This window comes from Rhamphochromis sp. 'chilingali' (genome assembly GCF_963969265.1).
Source record: "Rhamphochromis sp. 'chilingali' genome assembly, chromosome: 11".
Taxonomy (NCBI): Eukaryota; Metazoa; Chordata; class Actinopteri; order Cichliformes; family Cichlidae; genus Rhamphochromis; species Rhamphochromis sp. 'chilingali'.
The window spans coordinates 3017128-3044448 of record NC_137938.1 but is presented as its reverse complement, the minus strand read 5'-3'; the positions used below and the strand labels follow the sequence as shown (position 1 = coordinate 3044448).

Sequence of the window (27321 nt, the reverse complement as noted above, 5' to 3'; positions counted from 1 at the left end):
GTGACCTGTACCGTCGGCCTGACGGTAATAGTTCAAACAGTTGGTTGCTGGGGTGAGAGTGGTCCTTGATGATATTGCCAGCTCTGCTGAGGTACCGAGAGTTTGCAGTGACCTCCAGGCTGGGCAGAGAGCAGCCAGTGATCTTCTGGGCTGTGTTGATGACCCTCTGCAGTACTTTCCTGTCTGCAGCTGAGCACCCTGCATACCATGTTGTTATGCCGTACGTTAGGATGCTCTCTATGGTGGCTCTGTAAAATGTCACCAGCAGCCTCTCCTCCAGGTTGTTCCTCCTGAGCACTCTCAGAAAGTGGAGACGCTGCTGGGCCTTTTTAACCACCGCTGTAGTATTTGCAGTCCAGGAGAAGTCATCAGAGATCTGCACGCCCAGAAACCTCATGGAGTGTACCCTCTCCACACAGCTCCCGTGAATGTAAAGTGGGGCCGGGTCTGCTCTGCCCTTCCTGAAGTCCAAGATAAGTTCTTTAGTTTTCGTGGTGTTCAGTTGGAGGTTGTTAACTGAACACCACTCAGTCAGTCTGTTGACCTCATCTCTGTAGTCCGACTCATCCCCCCTTGAGATGAGTCCAACCACTGTGGTGTCATCCGCGAACTTTATGATGGTGTTTGAGAGATGGGTAGGGGAGCAGTCGGATGTGTAGAGCGTAAACAGGAGGGGACTCAAAACACATCCTTGTGGAGACCCGGTGCTGAGTGTGATGGTGCTGGACCGGTGGGGGCCGAGTCTGACAGACTGTGGTCTATTTGTCAGGAAGTCCTTGATCCAGAGGCAGATGGGGGTGGAGAGTCCCAGGTGAGACAGTTTCTGGACCAGGATCTCCGGGATGATATGATTGAATGCTGAGCTGAAGTCCAGAAAGAGCATTCTCACATAGCTTCCTCGGTGCTCCAGGTGACTCAGCGCAGTGTGGAGTGCTATGGTGATGGCGTCCTCGGTGGAACGATTTGTCCTGTAGGCAAATTGGTGGAATGCACGTTTGAGGCACTGCTTATGTTCTCTATGACAGTGTTTCCCAACCACTGTGCCAGAAATGATCAGGTGTGCCGTGGAAGATCATCTGGTTCCATCTGATTAGTACTCTAAGCGATCGGCGTGAGTAACGTGCAGAACAATTACATTCTCTTCCACTAGAGGGCAGTACAACTACCTGCTCTAATTCAATGTGTTGCCAACTGCCAATAAAACAGAAGAAGATGAAGAAGAAATGACATAACAGTCATGCTGTGAGACGACGCAGCGCATAATAGCAACAGATAAATGTTTGAAAATAAAAAGTAGTCAGTCTGACCTGGTCATGGAGAAAACTCCGCCCTGATGAAGACCCGAGCATGAGTAGTGGTCAAAAGAAAGCAAAACAGGTATACTGGGGACAAACCGAGCCAATTCTACTACGCCTGGTGCGCAGGGAAAAATTATCAATATGCTTTTGTGACATTTTTGTTTGGTGGTGTGCCATGGTGTGTTTAATATATAAAGTCTTACACTCCCTTGCTCCACCACCACTAAAGCAGTTCATTAGGCATAAAGAAAGCTCAGACAGGACCACTCGAGCTACAATCCGAGGAGACTTGTTTATACCCCACAGACGGACAGCATTTGGGCAGAACGTCCTCTCTGTTAAGGGTGGCCATCTGTGGAACAGTCTTCCTCAACCCATTAGAGAATGCTCTACACTCAGTTTGTTTAAGGCAAAGGTTAAAAACTGGTTATGGACAAATCAAGTGTGTGATCATGTATGAGTTGTATAGTTTTAATGTTTTATTTGGGAACAGAATGGTGTGTGTGTGTAAGTTTGGTGATGGAGTTTTTATTATGAATGAATGATGAATTTTTATGAATTATTATGTCTATTTTTTATGTTTAAGGACAACAGATGGAAATTAGCCTTTGGCTATAATCTGGCATGTTTACATTCATGTAATTTTTTTTTTTTTTTTTACATTTATGTTCATTAACATGCACTGTCCTAAATAAATAAATGTGTTTTTTCTAATGTGAAGTATGGTCCATAATGCTCCAGAAGGTTTGGAAACACTGCTCTATGGATTTAGCACAGAAGTATTAATCCACTGTATGAGCATATGAGGAGAAGATGCTAGCAGCTGGTGATGTGCCACTCAAAAGTAAACACTGAGCATTGCTGGAACACTTGGTAGTGGTGTTCATGGGTCAGGAAGACAGGAAATTGCTGGAAATTGCCTTTACATGGTGGTAAAGGAGGGCTAGACCCAAGTTACAACATTCACCATGTGACAACAGTGTGCAGACTCCTTACGTCCTAAGGTGTCTGCACACTGCTGTCACATGATAACGTTGTCACGACCACTCCTCAGGCTTAGGAGTTACAAGGTTACTTTAGTCATTTTTCTTCAAGTGTCAAACAACTCAAAGGAGCCACAATTCAAGTTTCAAGCAGCTCTGCTATACTTTCACTGTTTTTACTCGGGGTACTTTATGTGTGATCTACACTGTTTGTGATTAGCTGCTGCCTGCTAATCACAGATAAAATATTGTTTTTTCTACAGCGTCATAAATATTATTACCACAAATTTCCTTAAAAATATGGTGACATATTTGTCGCCAACCCCCAGTTTATACTGAACAATCATGTATTCAGAATAGGGCTGGGCCATATCATACTGTTCACGGTAATTGATTGAATCTTTATTTTGAACATGTTGAAAAAGTATAAAAAAAAAAAAATAGAATTAAAAGAGACAAATGAACAAAGCAAACAAAAGGAAAACGAGCAACCACAACTCCAAATAACGTTCATGTTCAAAAAGGAGCAGGAAGAAGCATAAGCTTATTTAATCCCACCCCTTTTCCACTATCTAGTATCAATAGACTACAGAAATACCTCCTTGTAATTACATTATATGTTATGTGTAATTTTTTTTTTTTTTTTTAATATATACACATATATGTTTCTATCTATCCATACCTACGTATATACACACATACGCACATATACACATTTTCAATAACCCCATTAACACCTGAAGGATACACAACCTACAATTTTATATATATTTAATATATATATATATATATATATATATATATATATATACACACATATACATACATACACACATACATACACACACATACACATATATATACATATATTGTAATACCAGTACAATGTTAGGCAACGATAAGAAAATGAAATATGGCGATATAATATGGGTGAAACGCGCATGCGCAGTGCCTTTGTTTTCATACGCACATGGCCGAAAAAGCATGGCGGCAACAGAGAATGAGAAGGGGAAAAGCGGTGTCGCTACCCGATCCGTACCGGAAACCCGATCGGTACCCCACATGCGCAAATCTTGCGTCACTTCCTCTCTTTGCCAACATTACGACATTTAATGTATTTGAATGATACGGTTAGCGCCCAGTTAGCTTCTAGCATTTGTCGACAGCTCTGCCTCCTTTTCGACTGCCGGGACATTTAAACAATGGATGTATACAAGCAAATTCATGCTTTTCTCCTCGATGGAGAGCTTCCCCCGACTGAAGAACTGCGCCGTAAAAGAATGGCACCTAATTACAAACTGAAGGGTAACTACGAAAATTAATGTTGATCTTTTATTTATTTATTTATTTTTTTACTTTTATTTTTTATTTATTAATTTTTTTACTTTTATTTTTTAAAACCCTTTTCTCTCTCTCTCTCTCTATCTATATATATATAGATATAACAAAAAAATACAACTCTGTCATATATACCCTGTATATAGTTTTAAAAATTAATTTCAATTGAAGGTAAATGTACCATACTGGTGCAGATACAATATCCCAAATTTTATTAATATCTGTCAGACATTTTATTTTACTTTAGTCAGCAACTCTTTCAGCTTTTTACATTTTCATCTTGTACCAGACAACAGACTCTTCTACACTGGCCCCAGTATGCAGTGCATGCGCCTGGTAGTCATGTCAGAGGAGGACAGAAAGCCCATTTTGATGGAAAGCACAATAACCCTGGTACCGGGAACCACAATGGTGTCAGAGGTACCCGAAACAGAGTTGTTGCTGGCTATTACTGGCCAACATTGAACCAGGACATCAGTGAATGGGTATGGCCTTATTTCAGTTAACAAGATAAAGAACCTTGTCTTTACTTGCACACTTACATTTCAACATTAGTTTCTGTGTGTGTCTGTTTTTTTTTTAAATTGTTATCAATTTACATCAACTGGTTTTTCGGTATCCTTGAAATATTTTTTGGGATACATCTTTCAGGTCAGATGCTGTCATCGCTGCCAGATGAATGACCCAATCAAGACTGTGGCACCAGCATTACATCCCATCAAGGTACATCTTAAGGCCTGTTCACCAATTTCATTTTCATGCTAATAAGCTTTTGTGCTGCAGGGTAGCTTTAAATTTTAATTTGATAAGTTCTGTGACCTACAGGTAAAAGAACCTTGGGAGGTGCTGGGCATGGATTTAACTGGACCACTCCCGGAAACACGTCTAGGGAACCAATATGTCCTGACAATGAACGATCTGTATACTAAGTGGGTGATTGCAGAACCTCTTAAGTCCAAGACTGCAGCTGAGGTCTCTGCAATCATGACCTCGAAGTTATACACGTTTGGCATGGTCAAGAAAATCATCACTGACCAAGGAAAGGAGTTTGTGAACCAGGTAAAACTTGTGAAAGTGTTATTCATGCCTTGATATGATATGATATGATGTATTTAGGCCAAGTTTGCTCATGTCACTGTTGCCCTGCCAGTGAATCTGCGTTCGACTACTCCGCCTAGGCTGCACTGTCGAGCGCAGATCCACTGAGCGCTCAACACAGACAGCATCGTCAGAAGGAAAGTTGATAAAATAAATTAAAAATTTTGTATTGTTCATACATATGCGTACCGAACCGAAAGCACTGTATCGAACGGTTCAATATCGATACGAGTATCGTTGCACCCCTAATATTTGCATATCATCAGATCCACCAACTGAGAGGAAGTTTCTCCTGGACCACTCATATGGGACTCCTGAATGGCAGATTGATCATCAGTATGTCCAGGAGCAAAGTGGCAGAAAGACTTGGACCCTCTTCAGTCCAGTCTGGTAAGGCGCATTTCTGTGCAGTCACGTTAAACCTTAATAAGTCAAAGTCGTTGATGGTTTTAGAATTGCTGAAGCATGAGAGTAATTCCAGCCTTATTTAGTATTTTCCCTTTCATTCTTTTTCTTTATTATTTTCTATATTATATTGAAGCAAAATCACATGAAATGCTCTTCTCATTTAGCTCGAATATGTTTTGGATCAAAACCGACCTCGAGGAGAACTCCTAGTGAAGGAAGACAATATCTGCCTGACTCGGGAAGACTTTTGGAGCCTGGGTTTGGAACAATCCATGGAATCTACTGTAAGTATATCTTGTTACTTTAGCTAATGCACTGCAAAGAAAATAGTAACTGAAACCGTATTCTGTTTGCTGTTTCTTTCAGATTGGGAATGCTTGTCTGAAGATTGCGGGCGAAGCTGCACAAAGACATGTAATCTGTTGTACTGGTAACTTTTTTCTTTGGTTATAGCCATGAATGGTTGTTGTGTATTGATTTTGGGTTTTTGTGTGTGTGTGTGTTTCCTTTAGGGAAAAGATGTTCACATTGCTGACCTCTACGTCAGGGCCACCTGGAAGGATCCACAAGTCAACCTGCTGCGTTGCTTGCCGGTATGTTTTTTGTTCATTTTTCTCCTGTGTGTGCATTTTTACTAATTTGTACCAATACCTGTAGGAAAACTTTAGGTCCAAGGACATCCTGCTTTTTCCAGCTTGGAGCAGGCAGGCAGGTGAAGCTGACCATTATCTGCTCTGTGTGAGTGCCCTTTCTCTTTCTCGCGCTGTGTTTTTTCATCTGATAGAACATAATGGAGGCTGACATGTCGTCTTCTCATGGATGATGCTAACATGTCTATTTCAGGCTATATTGGTAGCTGAGAGACAGATACTCTTTCTGGACTCACTTCGCCCTGATGGTTTTGGAGATGATCTCTACCGAGCCATATTTAGGTTGACACTAAAGAAATGAAAAATTGTTCTGGCCTTGTTCAATGGCCAAGTGTGTTCTTTGGCTAGGTCGTCTAAAAGCAGCCTCGGTTTCAGGCTTAAAAGTTCAGGAGGGAACCTCGTTCTTAGGCTACTTCATGATAGGGATGCACCGATACTGGTATCCAGGCCCATACGGTTCAAATGAAATCGTATCCATATCTTTTGTTAACCAATACCATGAACAGATACTTGAAATGTGAAAATCGGTAAAAGTTTCACAGAAAATGTTTATTTTTCATCCAAATTTAGAATTTTTGGGTCATTTCTATTAATATACATAAAAAAAAATCTTATTCACCGTTATTATTTGTAAAAAAACACACAAAAAACCTGCCTTCCGATTCACTACATTTTCTGTGTGGTAGAAGTATCAGCACTGGTACTTGGTATCGGCAAAAACTCAGATCCAAGGATCTGACGGTTTGAAAAACGTATTGTTGCATCCCTACTTCATGAATTTTTGTATTAATGGCAAACATTTGATTTGAGTGTTATGTGTATTCTCTACAATGCCAGGAGAGTAGCAGCCTCTATTGACTCTGGATCCTGGATGGAGAAAACAGGAAGAGACCTTGAGGTATGTTTTTAATGCGAAAGTTTGAAAGCTCATCAGGTACAAAATAATGTGATTAAAAAACTAGCAGGTGCATGTCAGCTCTCTTCATTTAAGGACACATTTTTCTTTTTACAGTTCTTTCCTCAGCAGTTCAATGGAAATTGCTGCGGCATCTTTATGCTGATGGTGAGAATTTTTCTTTTCCTGCCATTACTTCCATATAACATTTAAACATGTTAAAGGTTTCTTTTACTTTACAGTATGCTCTCTGCATCAGCACCTCACCTCCACTATCGTTCACAGAGGACATGCCAGCAATTTGCCTGTGGTGGTGTATTCAGCTGATGGAGAGATTCTGCATTGAGGGGTATGGCTAGTATTATAGACAAACTGGCACCATCACAATCACAGTTTTCAAAGTTAGTATTAATTGCAGTTTTGGCTCCGGCAACACATCAGGTCAAGCAAATGTTTGTGAAAGTGGCTTAATGTAGTCACTTATAAACCCTGTGACTGAACACACAGAAGAGAGCAGCAGTACACAACGAGAGTCCATTCTGACTGGCATTGCTTTTTTTACGGCTTGGACAGAGATTCGCCTTCTGGACAGAAGAAGCATCCCTTCTCCTGGGAACTCTCCAGCCTGTCTTTAGGGCAGGGGCGGAGCGTGGGGGTGGCTTACTGGGCTTAAGCCCGGGTTGTTTTGTCAGAAGCCCGGGGTCTTTTGGAGTGTAATTTTTTCATAGTTAGATGTCTGGCTGACAACTGTATAAAACAAAAAGTACACACAATATTCGAAGCACATAGTGCACACTGTGGGAATTTACGACTGTGCGTGAATCCCCCCTGATATTGGTATGATCCGAGCTCAGACACTAAGCGACTAAGCGGGGCAGCTGCCGCCTGTGAATGCGCTGTTGGAGAAACGGAGCCAGCCATACTAAGGAGAGCTTAAGTTTGAGCAGGTACCAAAGCAAATCATTCGTACTGTACAAATAATGTAAATATGACGGTGCATCACGAAAGATATCAAACTGATCACTTGACCCATGTTACGTTACTCGCTCTTCAAGTGAATCAACAAATGGCGAAATGAAAAGCCGAACAAATGCTATTTTTTTTAGAGTCTTAGCTTACGTGTGTTTATTTCATATTTTCAGTTCTTACCCTCCCCGACTAAATCGGTTTCAGTTATGTACTGAAATATAAGAATGGACATTAGAGGCTTCTTTCAAAGAAAAAACTCAGGTAAATGTTATTTTATATATTATGCTTTGTATGTTGTTCAGTATATTTCTATGCAAAACAAGGCTATGTCCACACGTACCCGGGTATTTTTGAAAACACAGATTTTTCTACGCGTTTGCACCTTTCGTCCACACGTAAACGGCGTTTTTGGTCACTGAAAACGGAGATTTTTAAAAACTCCGGCCAGGGTGGATATTTTCTAAAACTCCGTTTTTGCATTTACGTGTGGACAGAAAAACGGAGAAAACGCAGCGTCAAAGATGTGCGCCTTTTTTGACGTCACACTGTGCGCCACGTTATTGTTTCGGTGAAATGAATTCCTACAATACTGTTACTGTTAATTGTACTCTCTGTGTAGCCGGTCTGGCCTTAAACTCTTATTGCCGTTAGTTCTCTGCGTTGTGTTGTGCAAATGACCAGAGGAGTCAGCTCTCACTTTGCCAGCTGGGTGGATTTATTCTCCCAGAACTGTTTAAAATAAAAACAAAACAGTACAGCAACTTCACTTTACTGGACTTCTGCATGAACACCTCTCCTCAGCGGGGCCTCTAGGCGACTGAGGAAAATAGCGCGCAGCTACAGGAAGTGACTTCGTGGGAAGTCAAAGGTCACACAAACAAAATAAAAGCTCCCAAAATATAAATACAGAAAATAAACATATTTAAATAAATACATAACCAATACTGACAAAGCAAGATAACACTGCAGGATGGATCTTTGGTGAAATATAAATTATTTTTTAATACACCCGTTACATCTGCAGTGTTTAAATGCTTACATATACACACAGTTACTGTCCCTCCACACATACGACTCGGTTCTGCTTCTATGCCCCAGCTTTGTTTACTTTTTCCCGCCGAGGCTTCTAGACTTCTGATTGGCCAACATTTCTACACGGTTAGGAATATAGCGCCACCTGCTGCTTTGGCATGTTCATAGCAGCGTTTTCCTTCATTTCTGCCTTTACGTGTGGACGGGATTATTTTTTAAAACGAAAACGGAAAATCTCCGTTTTCAAAAATACCCGTGTACGTGTGGACGTAGCCCAAGAGGGATTTCAGTACACAGCAGGATATTCACATTTGTAACCAGATATTTACACTTTAGGGAGAAAACATAAAACATTTTTACTGTACAACATCAATTTAGAGTAAACTTTTGTTTTAGATAAATATTGAAATATATTTTGAATTAGTTAAATGTCAGAATAAAGAGAGACAGAGCTTTCTGTTTTTTATCACTTTCATCAAATTTAGGAGTACATGTACACTAAGTTTATTGTTAATTAATAAGAAACTCCAGACGATTCCATTCTGAGCTGAAGAAGCTTCTGATAGGTTAGTAGAGTCCATGTGAGTAAACTGGTGGCACAGCTGTGGATGCATATAAGGCAAAACACAGAGCCTGTTTCTGTGACATGGGAACATCAAGAGATGTCAACCAAAACACCAGGAGAAGAATTGTGGAGCTGCATAAGTGTGGCTCAGTTTGAATACAATTTGGTGCCATTTACAATTAAGAAATACAGATAGTTTCTCTCTTTACTCTGAAAGTTAACAAATATGTTTTTTATATTTATCAATCTAAAAAAAAATAAACATTTAGTCTGATTTGATGTTACAATTAAAAAAGTGTTTGTGTTTTTATCTGAAGAGTTTGTAAATATCTGTATATTTGATGATTGTCAGCACAAAGAGAGAGAGGAACAGAGAGGGATGGAGAATGAGGACAGAACAGAGATGAACAAGAGCAGGTGAGACACACATGTTAGTTAGTGATGGGATTTCCGGCTCTTTTTAGAGATCCGGCTCTTTCGGTTCGGCTCACTAAAAAGAGCCGGCTCTTTCGGCTCCGAACCGGCTCTTCAGGTTGTTTTGTTGCTTTAATTAATTTATTATTAACAATAATATAAAATTATGCACAAAAGGAATTACTAACATAAAAACAAGTGGTTTTATTTATATATGTTTATATATAAATATATGCGGTGGCCCCTAGAGACAAAACACGTACAAACTCCAAAACACATTTCTAGCATGAACTGAACTTCCAAAGCCGAGCTACTAGATCACTTAAATTACACAATTGAAAGCATGTGTGTATTGTTTGTGTATTTATACACAGGCACTCATATATATATTCAAATAATTTAAAAAAAAGTTCATTTACCTGTTATTACCACACACCAAATCCGGTCGTTGGTACTTGCTGGCTTGTGTAGCCACAAGATAACAAAGGCTCAACACTGCGCCCAGCATCCTGGAGCACTTCTGTTGTCTTTTGTACGTGTTTTGAGTTTTTATGTGCTTCTGAGTTTTTATATGCTTCTGAGTTTTTACGTGCTTCGGAGTTTGTACGTGTTTTTACGTGTTTTGGAGTTTTTACGTGTTTTGGAGTTTGTACGTGTTTTTACGTGTTTTGGAGTTTGTACATGCTTCAGAGTTCGTACGTGATTTGAAGTTTGTATGTGCTTTGTCTCTAGGGGCCACCGTAAATATACTTTTATTTATTCACTCCACATAAAATGTAATAAATAAATCATATAATACAAAAATCAACTATTCACATTTCAAGTTTTAACTATTTAAATTCTCAGCTTTTTCCTTTCACAAATTTAAAGTGAAAAGAACACAAAACACTGCAAACCACAACACAATTAAATATAAATTATAATATGAAAACTAAAAGAACATGCATATTCTCTGTCATATGGACCTGCATGAATAAACTTTCTCAATCCTTTATCATCTGCAACTGAAAATAGTTGTGGATGATTACTATACCTTTCTAATGTTGTTGTCCCTGCCTCTCTTTCTCTCTCTCCGGCTCTGTTCCTGTGCTACTGAGTGTAACTACCGCCCCTCCCCCCTCTGCCCAGCGTAAAGCACAAGGCTCGCGTGCAGAGTGAAGCGGGAAAAAAGTGCGAGAGAGAGGCTGAGAGAAAGAAAAAAAAAACCCCACGTGACGGCTCGCGTCGTTCACGTCAAAGAGCCGGCTCTAAGAGCCATTTCGTTCGCGAACGACCCATCACTAATTAGTCAAATGGTCGTTTACCAAAAGTATCACCGTATCATAGGTCCTCATGTATCTCGTACCTAGTGTTTCTTTTTAGGTTTGTTATTTTTCAAATTCTATATTTATTAAGTTATGCAGCTTGTTTGCACAACAAGGCTAAATAATTATATAAACTTTTCTCAATCTAAATATTGTACTTTGGTAGAATTAAAAAATAAGTGTTGTGCAGGTCTATGATGATTTTTAGTGCTACTATCATCTAGTTCTGATTCTGGTTCTGTCTTGGTTAAGTCCTCAGTAGTCCTGATTTTGAACTGTTGTAGTCCTGTTTTAATTCCGGATCAGTTCTGGGTCTGGTTGAATTGGGGTTTAGTCCTCGTGTCTTGATACAGCCCCGACTTTGTTCTGCCTTGCTGCTTAATTAAAAAACTAGTTTAAGGTGTCCTGCATGTGTGATATATATTTTTCCCTATATGAAGTCATTCTTTTTTGAACAAAACTCAAAAGGCCCTCCAAGGTATGGAGGCCTATCTCCCCCTACCACCACTTCCCCTGCCAGTGGCGGACCCCCTCAGACATCGGTGCGTTGGTGGTTCTTTGTGTCCGGGGATGGGCGTCCAGGTACACACCGGCTCACTCCTTGGCGGCCGCTTATCGGGGCCTGGAGCCTGGGGCTCGCTCGGGCCACTTCGGAGGTGGGGTGCCCCCGGCCTCTCGGCCTGGGGCTCGGTCACTCAGGCACGGCTGGCTGCCGGTGGAGCTCACGGGCGCGTCACTGCAACCCCCCCTGGCTTCTGCTCCGCGGCTGCTGAGTGAGCCCTCATCTGGGACTCTCCTCAGCTCTTTCCGGGACAGTGGCGCGGCTGCCCCTCTGTTGGTCGTCCTTGGTCTCTTGTGTTCTGGGGGCCTCTGGATGTCTGGAGTTTTGATCTCCTCCATACCTGCTTCATGCCCTGGAGGACGGGGCTGTGGCCCCCCCACACCCTCTAGCAGATTATTACATGAAGGAACCTTTTAAAAAAAAAAAACAAGCGCGTCCATGCTCACAGGTGTACACACGGGTGATCACACCCACAAACTACACCCTTTTTGGCTCCTACCTCAAAGCACACTGTGTTCTGTTGATCTTATGTGCTGCACAATAATGTTTAACATTTAGTATTTACTGTCATATTCCCATATATCATTGTGATGTTGTTTATTCTATTACTCTTGTTCTCTTCTGCTTGTTTTCTTTTTTCTTTCTCAGCAGGTGATCCAGGTGATCGATAGATGCATTTTTTTTTCTTCTTTTTTTTCTTTTTCTGCTCATTCTGTTGGTTTTTGTCTTTTGCCCTTCTCCCCCGTCCCTCTTCTCAGCTGTTTCTCTTTCCCTCTTTCTTTCTCCCCTTCTTTCCCCCAGTCAAGTCTGTCCCGTATTCAGTAAGTGAAAATAAAATGAACAATAAAAGGTGAATCAAATGGACCATTACGGCAAGGCTGGGATGGTCAATTTGGTAAAGTAAATCCGTTGGGCATCTTTCTTTGCCTTTAGACAACAATTCTGATGCAAAAGAGCCAAACGGGACAGGCAAAAAAAACAAAAAAAAACAAAACTCAAAACAGAGCCAATTAATCTTTCAGTCATTTCTACCCCCCCCCCTAAAAAAAAAAAAAAAATCCCACATGCATACTACCCTTCAGGGCTAAGCCCCGGGTGTTTCAAATGTCTGGCTCCGCCTCTGCTTTAGGGTACCAAAGGCGACCTCCTCCAAGCCTTCACCAAGTCTAATTAGACAGGTGAGAGAGGACAACAATGAGAAAACCATTTGTAGAATATAACCACAGAACTGTTGAGACTATTCATCACAATGCAGGTTTACATACATGGTGGTAATCTTCATTTCCATGTAATGTGATAATCATGTTTTCCATTAAAGGCTGAGGCTGACAGGTGCCCTATACTGGAGGTAATCTCTTTATTTTCCCTTTTATTTAAATTGTTGATGTAACTGAATTAGTAATTATAATCACAGGCAGCACCATCAGGGCAGAAAGAGGCATTATTCAGTAGTGATATCGATTCATTAAAATCCTGAATCGATTTTTTTATATAAATGTATTTTGCCCAAAATTCCAGAATCTCAGGTGAAACGTCACAAAATTTTGACAACCACCAAACATTTAAAACCGTAAATGAGAGCAGGTACACGGCTTCTGCACAAAGACGTAAACACAGAGCGCGGACCCGCAGATCAGAATCAGTGACACGTCGCCTTTCTCACCCGACGGCACGGACACGGTCGGGGCTGAAAGCCGACAGCTCGCTGACTCTGATGTTTCATAAGTTGATTAATGATTTTCTTTTGTTTTTGATGTGCTGCAGAATATTTTTATAAAATCCAGAACAGGAAAACCACCTTCATGTTTTTCTGTGTTTATCTTCAGCTGCTTTGACACAAAGGCCTCTGCTGTGACGCTCACACCTTTGATAAAGTCTTGCGAGTGTCAGCTTCCTTTATATAGATACAAAAAGATGTAAATGTACTGATCTGAATTATAATATTTCTGACTGTCTGAGGCAAAATTTCCCAGATTCAAATCGAATCGAATCGATTCTAGAAATCAGTGACGATACCCAGCCCTAAATGTAATGTATGTTCAGTCCTCATATTTCTGAAACTTGGTGGACAGATTTTGTATTTTCATTATTGTTGCCTGACCCATATTTTACAGTTACCAGCATGTGTCCTCATCGACATATTGGAAGAGGTTGTTCTACACGAAGGGGACACAGCCTTCAAACTGGCTCTGGCGTGCTCCATGTTCAGAGACCTTGTGTCTACTGAATATTTCAGAAGACGGGCACACTTCAGGGGGCTTCACAGTAAGGGCTTCAGTAAATTATGAAATTATATGTACATTTTTTTTTGCTGTTGTCACATGTTTTTCACTGGCAGAATGTAAATGTTTGTGTTTTTGTTTTTTGCTTGTGCTTTACACAGGCATCTGCACATGGAGCAGCTTCTCGGAAAAGTACAGAGAACAGTACTTAAACATGTACACAACTGAGATCTGCCTTCAATGGCGAGATCAGTACAAACACTGCCCCGAGGTATACAACACTGTATAATCTTATATTGCTGTCATTACAAACAATGAACATCTCACTGGTGCATGACATGATGAAAACCATACCTTGGAGCCAATTCTTCTCTCTGTTTGATTTTTGTTTTTTTGTATTACAGGATATGTTGGCACAGGTAAAAGAGGACAACCACGGGCATTTTATTCGGTGGCCCCTAGAGACAAAGCACGTACAAACTCCAAAGCACATTCCTAGAGTTAACTGAACTTCCAAACAGAGCTATCTAGATCACTTAAATTACACAATTGAAAGCATGTGTGTATTGTTTGTGTATTTATACACAAGCACTCAAATAATTTAAAAAAAAGTTAATTTACCTGTTACTACCACACACCAAATCAGGTCGTTGGTACTTGCTGGCTTGTGTAGCCACTAGGTAACAAAAGCTCAACACTGCGCCCAGCATCCTGGAGCACTTCTGTTGTGTTTTGTACGTGTTTTGGAGTTTTTACGTGTTTTGGAGTTTGTACGTGCTTCGTCTGTAGGGGCCATCGTAAATATACTTTTATTTATTCACTCCACATAAAATGTAATAAATAAATCATATAATACAAAAACCAGCTATTCACATTTCAACTTTTAACTATTTAAAACTATTTAAACTATTTTTCTGCTTTTTCGTTTTAAACAAATTTAAAGTGAAACACAAAACACTGCAAACCACAACACAATTAAATATAAATTATAATATGAAAACAAAAAGAAGACATATTCTCTGTCATATGGGCCTGCATGAATAAACTTTCTGAATCCTTTATCATCTGCAACTGAAAATAGTTTTGATTTGATTTTATTGATTAGCATTCAAATATCTCAGTGAAGACAGAACAAAGATCTACCACAAAGCAAGAAAGCACGAGACAAGGCTAATCAAAAGGTATTGGCTGAAGCATTTGCTTATTACGCCAACCCTTTTAACAAAAGATCTTTTTGCATGCAGCTCCTGTACACAGGGCTCGAAGCAAATAATAAAACAAAGCAAAAACAAAACAAACAAACAAACAAGAAAAACAAAAAAACTTTCCACCTTAGATAAGTAACTACATCAAAGCAAAAGAATCAAGAGTTTGGTTTTTTGTTGTTTGTTTTTTGTGGACGATTACTATACCTTTCTAATGTGACGTTGTTGTCCTTGGCTCTCTTTGTCTCGTCTGTGCTACTGTCAGTGTAACTACCCCCTAACCCTCCCCCCTCTGCCCAGGGCAAAGCAGGGTTTTAATAGTTTTGCAATTTTCATTAGTTTTTATTTTTATTTAGTTTTGACTTCAGATTTTCAATTTTATATCAGTTTTAATTAGTTTTTACCAGTTGTTTGCTAGTTTAGTTTTTATTTTTTTGAAAATCCTTAGTTTCAGTTTAGTTTTGATTAGTTTCAGTTATAGTTTTAATTGTGTTTGCAATAATTAAGTGTAACAAAATCCCAGTTTCATCATATCAGTCATGCTCTTCTGCTCATCCTTGGGTATGTTGCTATTCCAGCTACCATACCCTGCACCCTGCACAGGTCGCCTGTCTGTCGCAGGGCTAACACGCAGAGACAGACAACTCACATTCCCACCTATGGGTTCCTTAAATAAATAAATAAATAAACAAAGGCAGATGAACAACCATTGATACCAGGCAACTATAAAATTTATATCTTGGCCCCAATGAGACTATTAACTCTTGCAGCACCGGGTGTTCGTAATTTTGGTTCAAGTGAATTGATAAACTTTGTGAAGGCAATTGACTCACACAGTTATGTAGATGTCCCCATCCTGTTGTCTCGGGATGCATCACGCTGCCTTGCCTGGGTTAGCTTCTGTTTCTGGGATGAGGGTTGAGTGTGCTCCCTTACCTTCTGAAGGTAAGCTAGGTTAGCCTTCTTGTGCGAGCTTTTCAAGTGCACTTTAAGGTTTGTGGGATTTTTCCCCTTTAGAAATGTCCCTCATAATTTGTCTCTTTCCACTACAAGACACTTGCTTTATCCAAAACACAGTCATATTCAAAGTAATCCCAAATTGGACTCTGGCGCTTTCTCCCGACTTTTCTTGACATGATTCTGCGCGAGGACGGAGCAGCAACACAGACGACTCAACTAACGTGCTGCCACCTGCTGGCACAATGAGACACAGCAAGAAAAAATCTGGAAACTAAACTTCATTTTCACCCTTAACTATTGTATGACACGCACACATCAATGAAACTAAACACATTTTTGCTATAAATTCAGTTAATTTTAGTTAGTTTTGTGAACACTCATTACAGTTTTAGTTAGTTTTCCTTTTTTTGTTTTTATTTTTATTTCCGTTAACGAAAATGTTTTTTCACTTCTAGTTTTCGTTATTTCGTTAGTTTTTGTTAACAATAATAACCTTGGCACACAGCACAAGGCTCGCACGCGGAGTGAAGCGGGAAAAAAGTGCGAGAGAGAGGGTGAGAGAAAGAAAAAAAAAAAAAAACAACCCACGGCTCGCGATAAGGAGCCGGCTCACGTCGTTCACGTCAGAGATCCGGCTCTAAGAGCCATTTCGTTCGCGACCGACACATCACTACAGGAAACTAAACAGCAGTGACGTTTGTAGGGATACTGAAGTTGGGCTAGCTGGTATATAATGATGTGCTATGTGATCGCTAGCGACACAGCTATGTTAGCATAGCATAAACAGTGAAGCTGGAGGATGAACGCTAACACTTTTCCACTTATAAAAGTTAACGTGAAGGTTCCTGATGGTTAGAGACAAATGCAATCGCATGGCAGGATGCTGTAAACGGACCAAACTTCAGTCAGGAGAACAACTGAGATAATCCATCCACAATATGAGGTTAGTCATTAATATACTGCAACAACATGGGAATAGAGCAGCTGCCAGAGAATTCAACATTAATGAATCAATGGTACAGAAGTGGAGGAAGCAAGAAGAATGAGTTTAATAAAGTTTGATTTATCTGACTGCTTTGTTTCGCTTAATGTGCCTTATAATCCCGTGCACCTTATGGTCCGAAAAATGCGTACTGCACACTGCAGTTTAATGTTGCAAAGCACCTCTTTTTAACTTCAGTGGATATTATACATGGTTATGCTCAGGACATGTCAGCCCATTTCTACTGGAAATGCCTTTTGGTTAAACTGTCAGCAAGGAATTTGCATTTGCACTGTTAAATTTTTATATAGCTTTAATGCACATAAAAAACAGCTGCTTGTTTAAGTGAAAATAAATGGATGATGATGATAGAGTTGTGTTTTGTCTCGCGTCAATTATATCGTCGGTTATATCGTTATCGCAAATTTTCAAATATATATCGTGATAAATATTTTTGACCATATCGCCCTGCTCTAATTCAGAATGAGAGATTCTGAAGTGTGATGGAAAAACTGGTAATTACAAGAATGGAAAGGCAAATAGAGATCACAAAACGTCCACAGTTCCTTCCAGATCCAGATGAACACAGTGAACAAATTCAGTTTTTAATTTCTTCACAACATGCAGCCAATACACACACAGAAATCCCAGAAACGGCTGCAGCCGTCGCAGACTGCGACAGTCTACGGTGCAGTGCAGCAGAAGTCTGTGTTTGAGAATCTGGGACTGAAAATGAGCTCTGAAGCTCTTAATGTTGACTTAATGCAGAGCAGCACAAACACACTCCCTCCCTCACCACCTCACAGGGTCACACTGATCGTTGTAACAACCACCAACACACGCTCAGTCCGTCCATTTCATATGCACCGGCAGACACAACCCACTCAGGCTGCTTTCGTTTAGTGTTTGGAGATGTCACTCCTGTCGATGGCTGGGCGACTCATTGCACCTGAGACTCACACAGATTTACAGTGTTTCAACAAAACAGAAAAAAAACAACCTTGTGTCTTGGACGTGGAGCAGAAAGTTAGGTATGTCCTCCCTACACGTGGCCAAGACATATTCAAGCATATCCAAAACACACTTCACATTCCCCGTGCTGAGCCACTCTGGCAGCTAAATGAAAGCGTCTAATGCTGTTTCTCGTGTTTGTGCTGCTGGACTTGAGTAAAACTGGGTTGTTTCACATGAGCTTGATGCTCCAAAGTAACACACTGCAGTTCTTCTCAGTTGCCGTACACCAGAAAACTGATTTTTCTATTAAGAAATCTTTCTTGTAAAAGACAAACTGTGAGAAAAATGTCACAACCTGCCTTGAAATTGCCCATTTTGTCAAAACACCTTCAGCAATCTTAAAGAAAATCACTTCAATAAGCAGCAACTACAGCAATGAAGAAGAAATTTGGCTTTTGGCATTTTAACTTGATAAAGAAATAAAAACTTTGCTGATCTATTTGGTCTTTGACTTTCTGTTTGTGTAATAAATACTACCACACATAAAGTTCTCGCATTAGGTCTGAGTCGAGTTTTGGCAGCTGCCATGTCTTTTCTGCTAAAGTTAGAAGTGATCATGTTTGAAGAGCACAGTTATGAAAGCTCAGCTGTTGCAACTTGACTTCTGTTTCAAAAAATCTGTAGACGTACGGAGTGTGTTTCAAAAAAGTTAAAAATGGACATCAGTGACTTGACCCTGCATTCTATCTGAAGGCCACCAGATGGCGATAGCCATGATAGCAAAAAGGCTCGTGGTCCTATGGAAGATTGTGGGCAGACAGCTTTTTTAGTTGACCTCTGTAAACACTTTACTGCTGAGTTTATGGTCTCAGTCACTGGTTTCATTTTGCACTGAATGACGAATAAAGTCTGTTTCATAAATCTGGATCACGCTGTTTTAAAACTGACGAGCTCACCGGACAACAAGGAGTCTCACCCTTCCCATTGTGGTGTAATTGCATTGTACAGTAGATGTTAATGCAGCCGGTCAGTGTAGTTAGGCTGATGGCAGCTAGAGGGCGAGACCGGTGTGTTTCTGTAGAGAATGTTATGTTATGTGGGGGCAGAGCAAGAACAAGAAAATAAAGTGTGGTTATGAATCGTACAGTGGACCCGCGTATAATTGAATAACACGACATGGTGTCAGAAGTCCTGTACTGATCCATATAACCTCGACTGAACGAACCTGTGTCTGGCGGAGCTCGCGGGATAACGAGGGGAGAATATGGCGGATGAGACTGCACAGAGAGCACCGGCGGGGCCGAGCGCGACATTCAGCATCCAGCCACCGGAATCCTTCGACTTTTCAAAACCGCAGGAGTGGTCCAAATGGATACGGAGGTTCGAGAGATTCCGTCTCGCCAGTAATTTGAACGTCAGCTCGGAGGAAAACCAAGTCAACACGTTGATTTACTGCATGGGAGATGAGGCAGACGATGTGCTTCGCGGTCTGAGTTTAACAGCGGAGCAAAGGACAATGTACGAGGGGGTACGTGATGGTTTCCAGGCTTTTTTCATTGTGAAGAAAAATGTGATCTATGAGCGCGCCAAATTCAATATGCGCCGACAGGGAGACAATGAGACAGTGGATGCTTTTGTGACAGCACTGTATGCGCTAGCAGAACATTGCAACTATGGAGTGCTACATGATGAGCTGATACGGGATAGGCTCGTTGTCGGTCTCACGGACAAACGGCTGTCAGAACGCATGCAGCTTGACCCAGATTTGACTTTGCAGAGGGCTATCAACATGGCGAGGCAAAGTGAAGAGGTAAAGCGACAACAATCCTCCTTGCGAGGTGACTCTAGAGGTGAGGCTAGCGATGCTAAGTCAGTAGATAGAGTGCATAAAATCAGTCGTAAGCCTGTTAGAACCAAACTGCTCCAGACTGATAGTCGTCAAGCTAAAACACGTGGATTCCGAGAAGATGGCAGAAAAGGGCCAACCTGTCAGAAATGTGGTGGCGCTCCATCCCATTCAAAGCAGGATTGTCCAGCGAATGAAGTGAAATGCCATGCATGTGGAAAGAAAGGACATTACAGGCGTGTATGCAGGGCACCAAAAACAGTGCATGAGGTTGAAGAGGATGAACATGGTTTGTTCCTGGGCAGTGTTAAGTGTGAGGGTGAGCCGTGGACTGTCGACTTAAGCATAAACAACAAAAACGTGTCATTTAAAATTGATACAGGAGCCGATGTGACAGTCCTACCCCTTAAGGTGTTTAAGGAGCTCTACAGACACAACCACCCCCCCAGTCTCCACAAATCAACCAAGGCTCTGCTGGGTCCCGGGAGGAGTCGTTTGGATGTCGTTGGTGTCAGTGAGCTTGCACTGAGGAAGGGAGACAAAGAAATACTTGAGGATGTCTTTGTCATCAGACACCTGCACACTGCTTTGCTGGGGAGACCTGCTATTAGCAAGCTGGAGCTTGTGGCTCGTCTGGAGAGCATAACTATAGAGACGCTTAAAAAGTGCTACCCAAAGCTGTGCAGTGGTCTCGGTGAAGTACGTCAGCCGTACGACATCAAACTGAAACCTGGAGCTCAACCTTTTTCCTTGAAGACGCCACGGAGAATCCCGTTGCCTCTGATGGACAAAGTTAAGCAGGAGCTGGCCCGTATGGAAGAACTAGGGGTGATCAGCAGGATTGAGGAGCCAACTGATTGGTGCTCAGGCATGGTGGTGGTACCGAAGAAGACAGAAGATGTACGCATATGTGTCGACCTTACACACCTCAATGAGTCAGTGTGTCGAGAGAAGTACATACTGCCATCGGTGGAGGAAACATTGGGCAGATTGGCTGGTGCCAGCATATTCAGCAAGCTGGACGCTAACATGGGGTTTTGGCAGATACCTCTGACGGAAAACTCAGCCAAATACACCACTTTCATCACACCGTTTGGGCGTTATTACTTCAAGAGACTGCCCTTCGGGATTGCTTCAGCACCGGAGCATTTCCAGAACAGGATGGTCACAGAGGTCACAGATGGTATGGAAGGGGTGGTTTGCCACATGGACGACGTGCTGGTCTGGGGCAGAACGCAGGAGGAGCATGACTGTCGCCTACACGCTGTGCTGGGCAGGATCCAAAAAGCTGGCATCACCCTAAACATTAACAAGTGCGACATCGCGAAACAGCAGGTGACGTTTTTAGGGCATGTTCTCTCAGCCAGCGGTATCAGCCCTGACCCAAGCAAGACCCAGGCTGTGAGGGAGATGAAGGAGCCACAAAGTGTGAGTGAGTTAAGGAGCTTTCTGGGAATGGTTAACCAGCTTGGAAAGTTTATCCCACAGCTCGCAGAGAGGGACAAACCTCTAAGAGACTTACTGTCTAAGAAAAACTGCTGGAGATGGGACATTGACCAGGCTAGAGCATTTCAGAACCTGAAAGATGCGCTCACATCACCGCCAGTGTTGGCCATGTATGACCCAAGCCGTGACTGCAAGGTGTCAGCGGACGCATCATCGTATGGCTTAGGGGGTGTGCTGCTTCAAAGATGGGACGAGGAGTGGAGACCTGTTGCCTACGCGTCACGCTCCCTCACTGCAACGGAACAGAGATACGCTCAGGTTGAAAAGGAGGCTTTAGGTCTGACCTGGGCTTGTGAGCGGTTCCGCAACTTTCTTATTGGCAAACACTTTCAAATGGAGACAGACCATAAGCCGCTGCTAAGTCTGCTGGGGGCACAAACTCTGGATGCGCTCCCTCCCAGAATTCAACGCTTTAGGATGCGCCTCATGCGATATTCCTACTCGATTTCGCATGTACCAGGCAAACACCTGTGGACAGCTGACACGCTCTCACGATCTCCAGTGAAAGCAAAAGAAACACTTCAAGACAAGGAGTTGTTGGAGAGCACAAATATTTACGTGGACATGTTGATGGACAATCTGCCAGCTAGCAACAATTTCTTGGAGCAGCTGAGAGAAGAGCTGGAGAGGGACAGCGTATGTGCTCGCATGATGCAGCTGTGTGAGGAAGGATGGCCCACACATTTCAACAGCGAACCAGCGCTAAGACTGTACTGGGCAGAACGGGCGTTCCTCACCGTACATGATGGTCTGCTAATCAAAGGGGACAGGTTGGTTATACCTGCAACTATGAGAATTGATGTGCTCACCAGACTGCACGAAGGTCACCAGGGAGTGGTTAAGTGCAGACAGCGAGCACGACAGTCGGTTTGGTGGCCAGGGCTAAGCCAGCAGATAAATGAGCTTGTCCTTAACTGTCGGACATGTTGCCAAGTGAGAGAAAACCACACAGAACCGCTGATGCCATCACAGTATCCGGGGCGGCCGTGGCAAAAGCTAGGAGCCAATCTGTTTATGCTGAGAGGGAAAACCTACCTTCTTGTCGTGGATTATGCCTCAAGATTTGTTGAGATTGCCCCTCTCACACCTTCAAGGTCAGAGGACGCGATCCATCATCTCAAAGGGATTTTTGCACGACATGGGATCCCCGAGCAGCTGGTAACAGATAATGGGCCACAGTTTTCAGGGGCAGCTTTTGAGACATTTGCAAAAGTGTATGGCTTCTGTCGCATTACAAGCAGCCCGAAATATCCCCAAAGCAATGGCGAAGCCGAACGAGCAGTTAAGACTGTCAAGAATCTATTGCGGAAAGCTGTTGATCCACACTTGGCTCTGCTCGCTTACAGAGCCACCCCACTGCAGAATGGCTATAGTCCAGCCCAACTCTTGATGGGGAGACGGCTTCGCACCACAGTGCCAATACTGCCATCTCTGCTAGACCCCGCACTTCCTGATAGTGTGGTTGTCACCCGGAGGGAAAAGGAGAGGAGGACTAAAGAGGCACAGTCATATAACCTTCGTCATCGCGCACGCAGCCTCAACACGCTCACTCCAGGCCAAGAAGTGTGGATAACAGACCAGAGAGCCAGCGGCACCGTTATTGGCAGCCACTCCACACCACGATCATATCTCGTGGAGGGACCTCGTGGGACAATTAGGCGGAATCGTCGGCATCTTGTTCCCATGAAACACTCTCCAGACCAAACTGAGAGCAATAATGGGGAGCCAGAATCTGCAGAAGCCGGGGAGCAGTGCTCCACGGACATGCCAGAGACAGTTTCTCCAGAGCTTCCATCTACACCCAGAACCAGATCCGGAAGAGTGGTTGTGAGACCAACCAGATTGGACTTATAACGGATAAGATGGAAAGGACTGTTTTATACAAGAATACCCCTCTTTCGTAGTATTGTTTGCACAATATGGGTAAAAGTGTAAAAGCTAAAAGGTTGTCATTTTCAAATATGCATGTTCAGAAGTTGGGAAATGCAGGTGGTGTGACGTGTTAGCATGTAAGAATTTGTGTTACTTAACGGGTTAATTAGAGTTAAGATTTTCATTATATAGTATTCCTTACAGGTAAGCGCAGGACCAGACCTTCCAGCCACAGAGGCAGAATAACCCTCTAAGGTCTGGTGAGTCAATGGTAGTCTACCCATTGATTCTAGAAAGGGGAGATGTGGTGTAATTGCATTGTACAGTAGATGTTAATGCAGCCGGTCAGTGTAGTTAGGCTGATGGCAGCTAGAGGGCGAGACCGGTGTGTTTCTGTAGAGAATGTTATGTTATGTGGGGGCAGAGCAAGAACAAGAAAATAAAGTGTGGTTATGAATCGTACAGTGGACCCGCGTATAATTGAATAACACGACACCCATCACATCAGATTTTTTTTATACCAAGACAGTAACAGTGAAAATGCTTCATGACGAGACTTCACAGACATGTCAACAGTAGCTACATCCATCTTTTTATACAGTCGGCCGCCTTATGTTTAAACCTTCTGTGTGCGTGGAGTGGCCAACCAGAACAAAGTGGGCTTAAAGGGAGGTTACCTAAAGCAGCTTGTTTCATAACAGAGTAAATTGAGGCAGATAAATCTGGATTAATTTGACCTACAATAATAAATATTTTGGATAAAATATGGAGGTGGGACCTATATCAGAATAGGTCCCCGTTAAACATGAAAATCTAATTTTCTGTTTGTCAAAATGACTTCATTTTGATACCACCAACCACTAAGTATCATAAAACACCATAACTTGGGAAAACAAAACTCATATCTACATGCATGAGTTCTTATTTTTATAGCACCATACAGTCCACACAGACATCAGCGGTCGGTGTAGTTACAGCAGCGTACTCACTTTCTGTCCTGGCCGAGGTCCCGTCTTCTCCTGAGCGTTTGGGCCGATCATACACAAAACCCCAACACATGTCAGCCCCGCACAGGACTGACAGGGTCCACACAAGCTGAGGACACAAAGTACCGACATCAGTCATTCATACAGTCTACAGGCTGCATCTTCCAGTGGTGCTCAAGCTGGGATTTAAGAGTTACTCTTCTGCTACAGATATTCATGGCAGCCTACATTCACACTCCACCTGCAGTGCTCCGCCTGAGATCTTAGTGAAAGGGTCATGAGGTTTATTCATCAGCGAGCAAACACAGTGCAGTGGAACAGCAACATGTCACGTATTTGACTTCAAGCACTTTTCATTTGCAAACCCCGTTTTCACCATTGACTGACTTGTTTGCACTGGCTGCTCATAAACGAGCTTCAGAAGTTTGTGATGCATGAAAGCTTTATTTGAGCTGGTGTAACACAAACTGCAGGTTTCCCCCGTGACCTGCGAACACCGCGGGGTGCTGAGCTCAAAGTGGAGAGAGACCACCCCTCAGCTGCATCACAATCGCCTGATAGTTTGACAGATCTGTGGCCTTTCGGAAATGACAGAAGAGTCCACAATTGTTCTGCAAATGCTCATCAGCAGGGAGGACACCGGGGTGTAGAGGTTCCACGCAGAATAACGCAAACTACCAAGAAACACGCGGTCTAACGCGTCACTGCACGGGGATTTACGCACAAAACATGCAGATTTTTCGGAAGTCAGCTGCAGTTAAAACTCTTGCACATGGACTCTTACCAGTTTGTGCAGCAACATGTTCCTCTGTGCGTCCTCGGTGTTGCACCGCGCTGTAGGTCCGTGAGTGACTGATGCTGACTCTCCACACCGAAGGACCACCGGAGAGGAGGACCGTTGAAGAGGAACAGCAGCGAGGGAGGGGGAGGTGACTGAAAGGAGCGGACAGGATTCTGATTGGTGCAGCTGTGGAGGAGGGCTCCGGGCTGAGACAGGAAACGTCTCCACAGCCACTGAGCTGCGGTTAGCTCCGACTGAGAGTATTTACTCACAGGACAGTAAGGTGCTTAAGAAACACGACAATTATTTTTATTTTTTACAGTGTATCAATAATCTCTATCTCTTGGCTGCCGACACTCGTCTATAGCCAAACCGCTTCTGTAAAAGTGAAACTTGACTAAAGTTCGGGCCCTGAAACTGATGCTGGGTCAGTTCCAAGATTTTTACTTGAAATTAGAAATGAATAAAATATACGCCGAAGCCTAAATTTAACCAAAAGTTCATTTATTAATTAATTTATGTTGTCGCGGTTCGAATTTTGAGGAAGAGACATACGACTGAAAGTCCATAGTGGGTCAACACAAATGATTTTATTAAAACACATACATGTGGTGAAAATGGGGTCTGCAAAACATCAGGCTCCATCTCCCGCCTGACAATAGGTGGGTGTGATATTTATACTTATGATGACCAGTAACTCCGTCACCGCAGATGAAAAACAACATGCCTGTTCCAGTAATTCTATGTCAGATATTCTTAAACAGAACAGTTCCTCTCTCAGTTCCTCCACCGCCGCCCAGATGCATCCTGTTATTACACTTTTCTAGACTTAGACAACACTTGCAATCAGTTTACCCAGACAGGCTATGTGTCTGTGTCGTTAATCTAAGTGCATGACCTCCCTCTAGGTCATCTGTTACCAGGCAAACTCCAGTGCAGCAGGCTGCTAAATGCACACAGGCAACATGTAGTAAATTATACTGTAAACATGTAGGCAACCTTTCAATAGCTGAACTTTGCTCCATTGATCGGCCAGACATCACGCTGCCCGTAGCTTCAAACCATTAATTAACTTAACCGAGCTTCAACCCTTTAATTATGCAATATGTGTGTAACATGATTACAGTTGCACCTGCAATGAAAGATTATGTGCTTATGCTAACACCTGAAATACAGACTTTAATATAACCTCACCAGTTTCAATAAATGTGTCAATGAAATGATAACAATGATAAATCATAAATGATGCAACAATAATAAGGATTATGAATAGTAACAGTAAAATAATATTTCATCTCGACAATGTCAACACTCGCTTCAAGGTGCTTTACATGGTGAGGTAGAGGGCTTACGTCCATCTTGCAAACCGCTTTTCAGAGATCTTTGCTCACTTCCAAAGAAATGAACAGTCTCTAAATTTTAAAGTAGTTTCCTTTAAATGGAGAGAGAATGTCAACCACAAATCCAGAAAAAGCGCATTATGTTAAAGTAATGATTTGCATGTTCATCCATCCATCCATCTTCATCCGCTTTATCCGAGGCCGGGTCGCGGGGGCAGCAGCCTAAGCAAAGAGGCCCAGACCTCCCTCTCCCCAGCCACCTCCTCCAAGGCGTTCCCAGGCCAGCCGAGAGATATAATCTGTCCAGCGTGTCCTGGGTCTGCCCCGGGGCCTCCTCCCGGTGGGACATGCCTGGAACACCTCACCCAGGAGGCGCCCAGGAGGCATCCTTGTCAGATGCCCGAACCACCTCAGCTGGCTCCTTTCGATGTGGAGCAGCAGCGGCTCTACTCTGAGCCCCTCCCGGATGGCCGAACTTCTCACCCTATCTCTAAGGGAGAGGCCAGCCACCCTTCGGAGGAAGCTCATTTCTGCCGCTTGTATCCGCGATCTCGTTCTTTCGGTCACTACCCACAGCTCGTGGCCATAGGTGAGGGTAGGGATGTAGATCGACCGGTAAATTGAGAGCTTCGCTTTTACACTCAACTCCCTCTTCACCACGACGGACCGATGCAGCGTCCGCATTACTGCAGCTGCAGCCCCAATCAGTCTGTCGATCTCCGGCTCCCTTCTCCCATCACTCGCGAACAAGACCCCGAGATACTTGAACTCCTCCACTTGGGGCAGGAACTCATGTTTGCATGTCATTGAGTGAAATAAGTATTTGGTCCTCCGGCAAAACAACACTAACAACACTAACAACACTAACAACTCTTATTGGCAAGCACAGGTTTGCACACATCTCAGGGGGGATTTTGTTCCACTCTACAGAAAATCTTAATCCTTTAGGTTTCTTGGCTGCTGCTTGGCAACTTCAATTCAGTTTTATTTATATAGCACCAAATCACAGCAACAGTTGCCTCAAGGTGCTTTATGTTGTAATGTAAAGACCCCACAGTGCTACAAAGAAAACCCCCAACAGACGAGCCCCTTCAAGCGAGCACATGACTTGAACTCAAAGCTTCCCTCTACAATTTTCTGCAGGACTGAGA

General features: G+C 42.7%; 1 protein-coding gene across 5 annotated transcripts in view; it reads right to left on the bottom strand.

The window, feature by feature from the left end:
• enpp2 (ectonucleotide pyrophosphatase/phosphodiesterase 2) overlaps positions 1-24947 on the bottom strand; it is a 76240-nt gene extending 51293 nt beyond the window's left edge. For all 5 annotated transcript variants that reach the window (XM_080897528.1, XM_080897529.1, XM_080897530.1 and 2 more), the window contains exons 1-2: positions 24834-24947; positions 24053-24158 (exon numbers count right to left, since the gene is read on the bottom strand). In XM_080897528.1, coding sequence (XP_080753654.1) covers positions 24053-24158; positions 24834-24851 — 124 coding nt within the window. In that variant the 5' untranslated portion in view covers positions 24852-24947. The remainder of the gene's footprint in view (positions 1-24052; positions 24159-24833) is intronic.
• Between the last annotated feature and the right edge of the window lie 2374 nt (positions 24948-27321).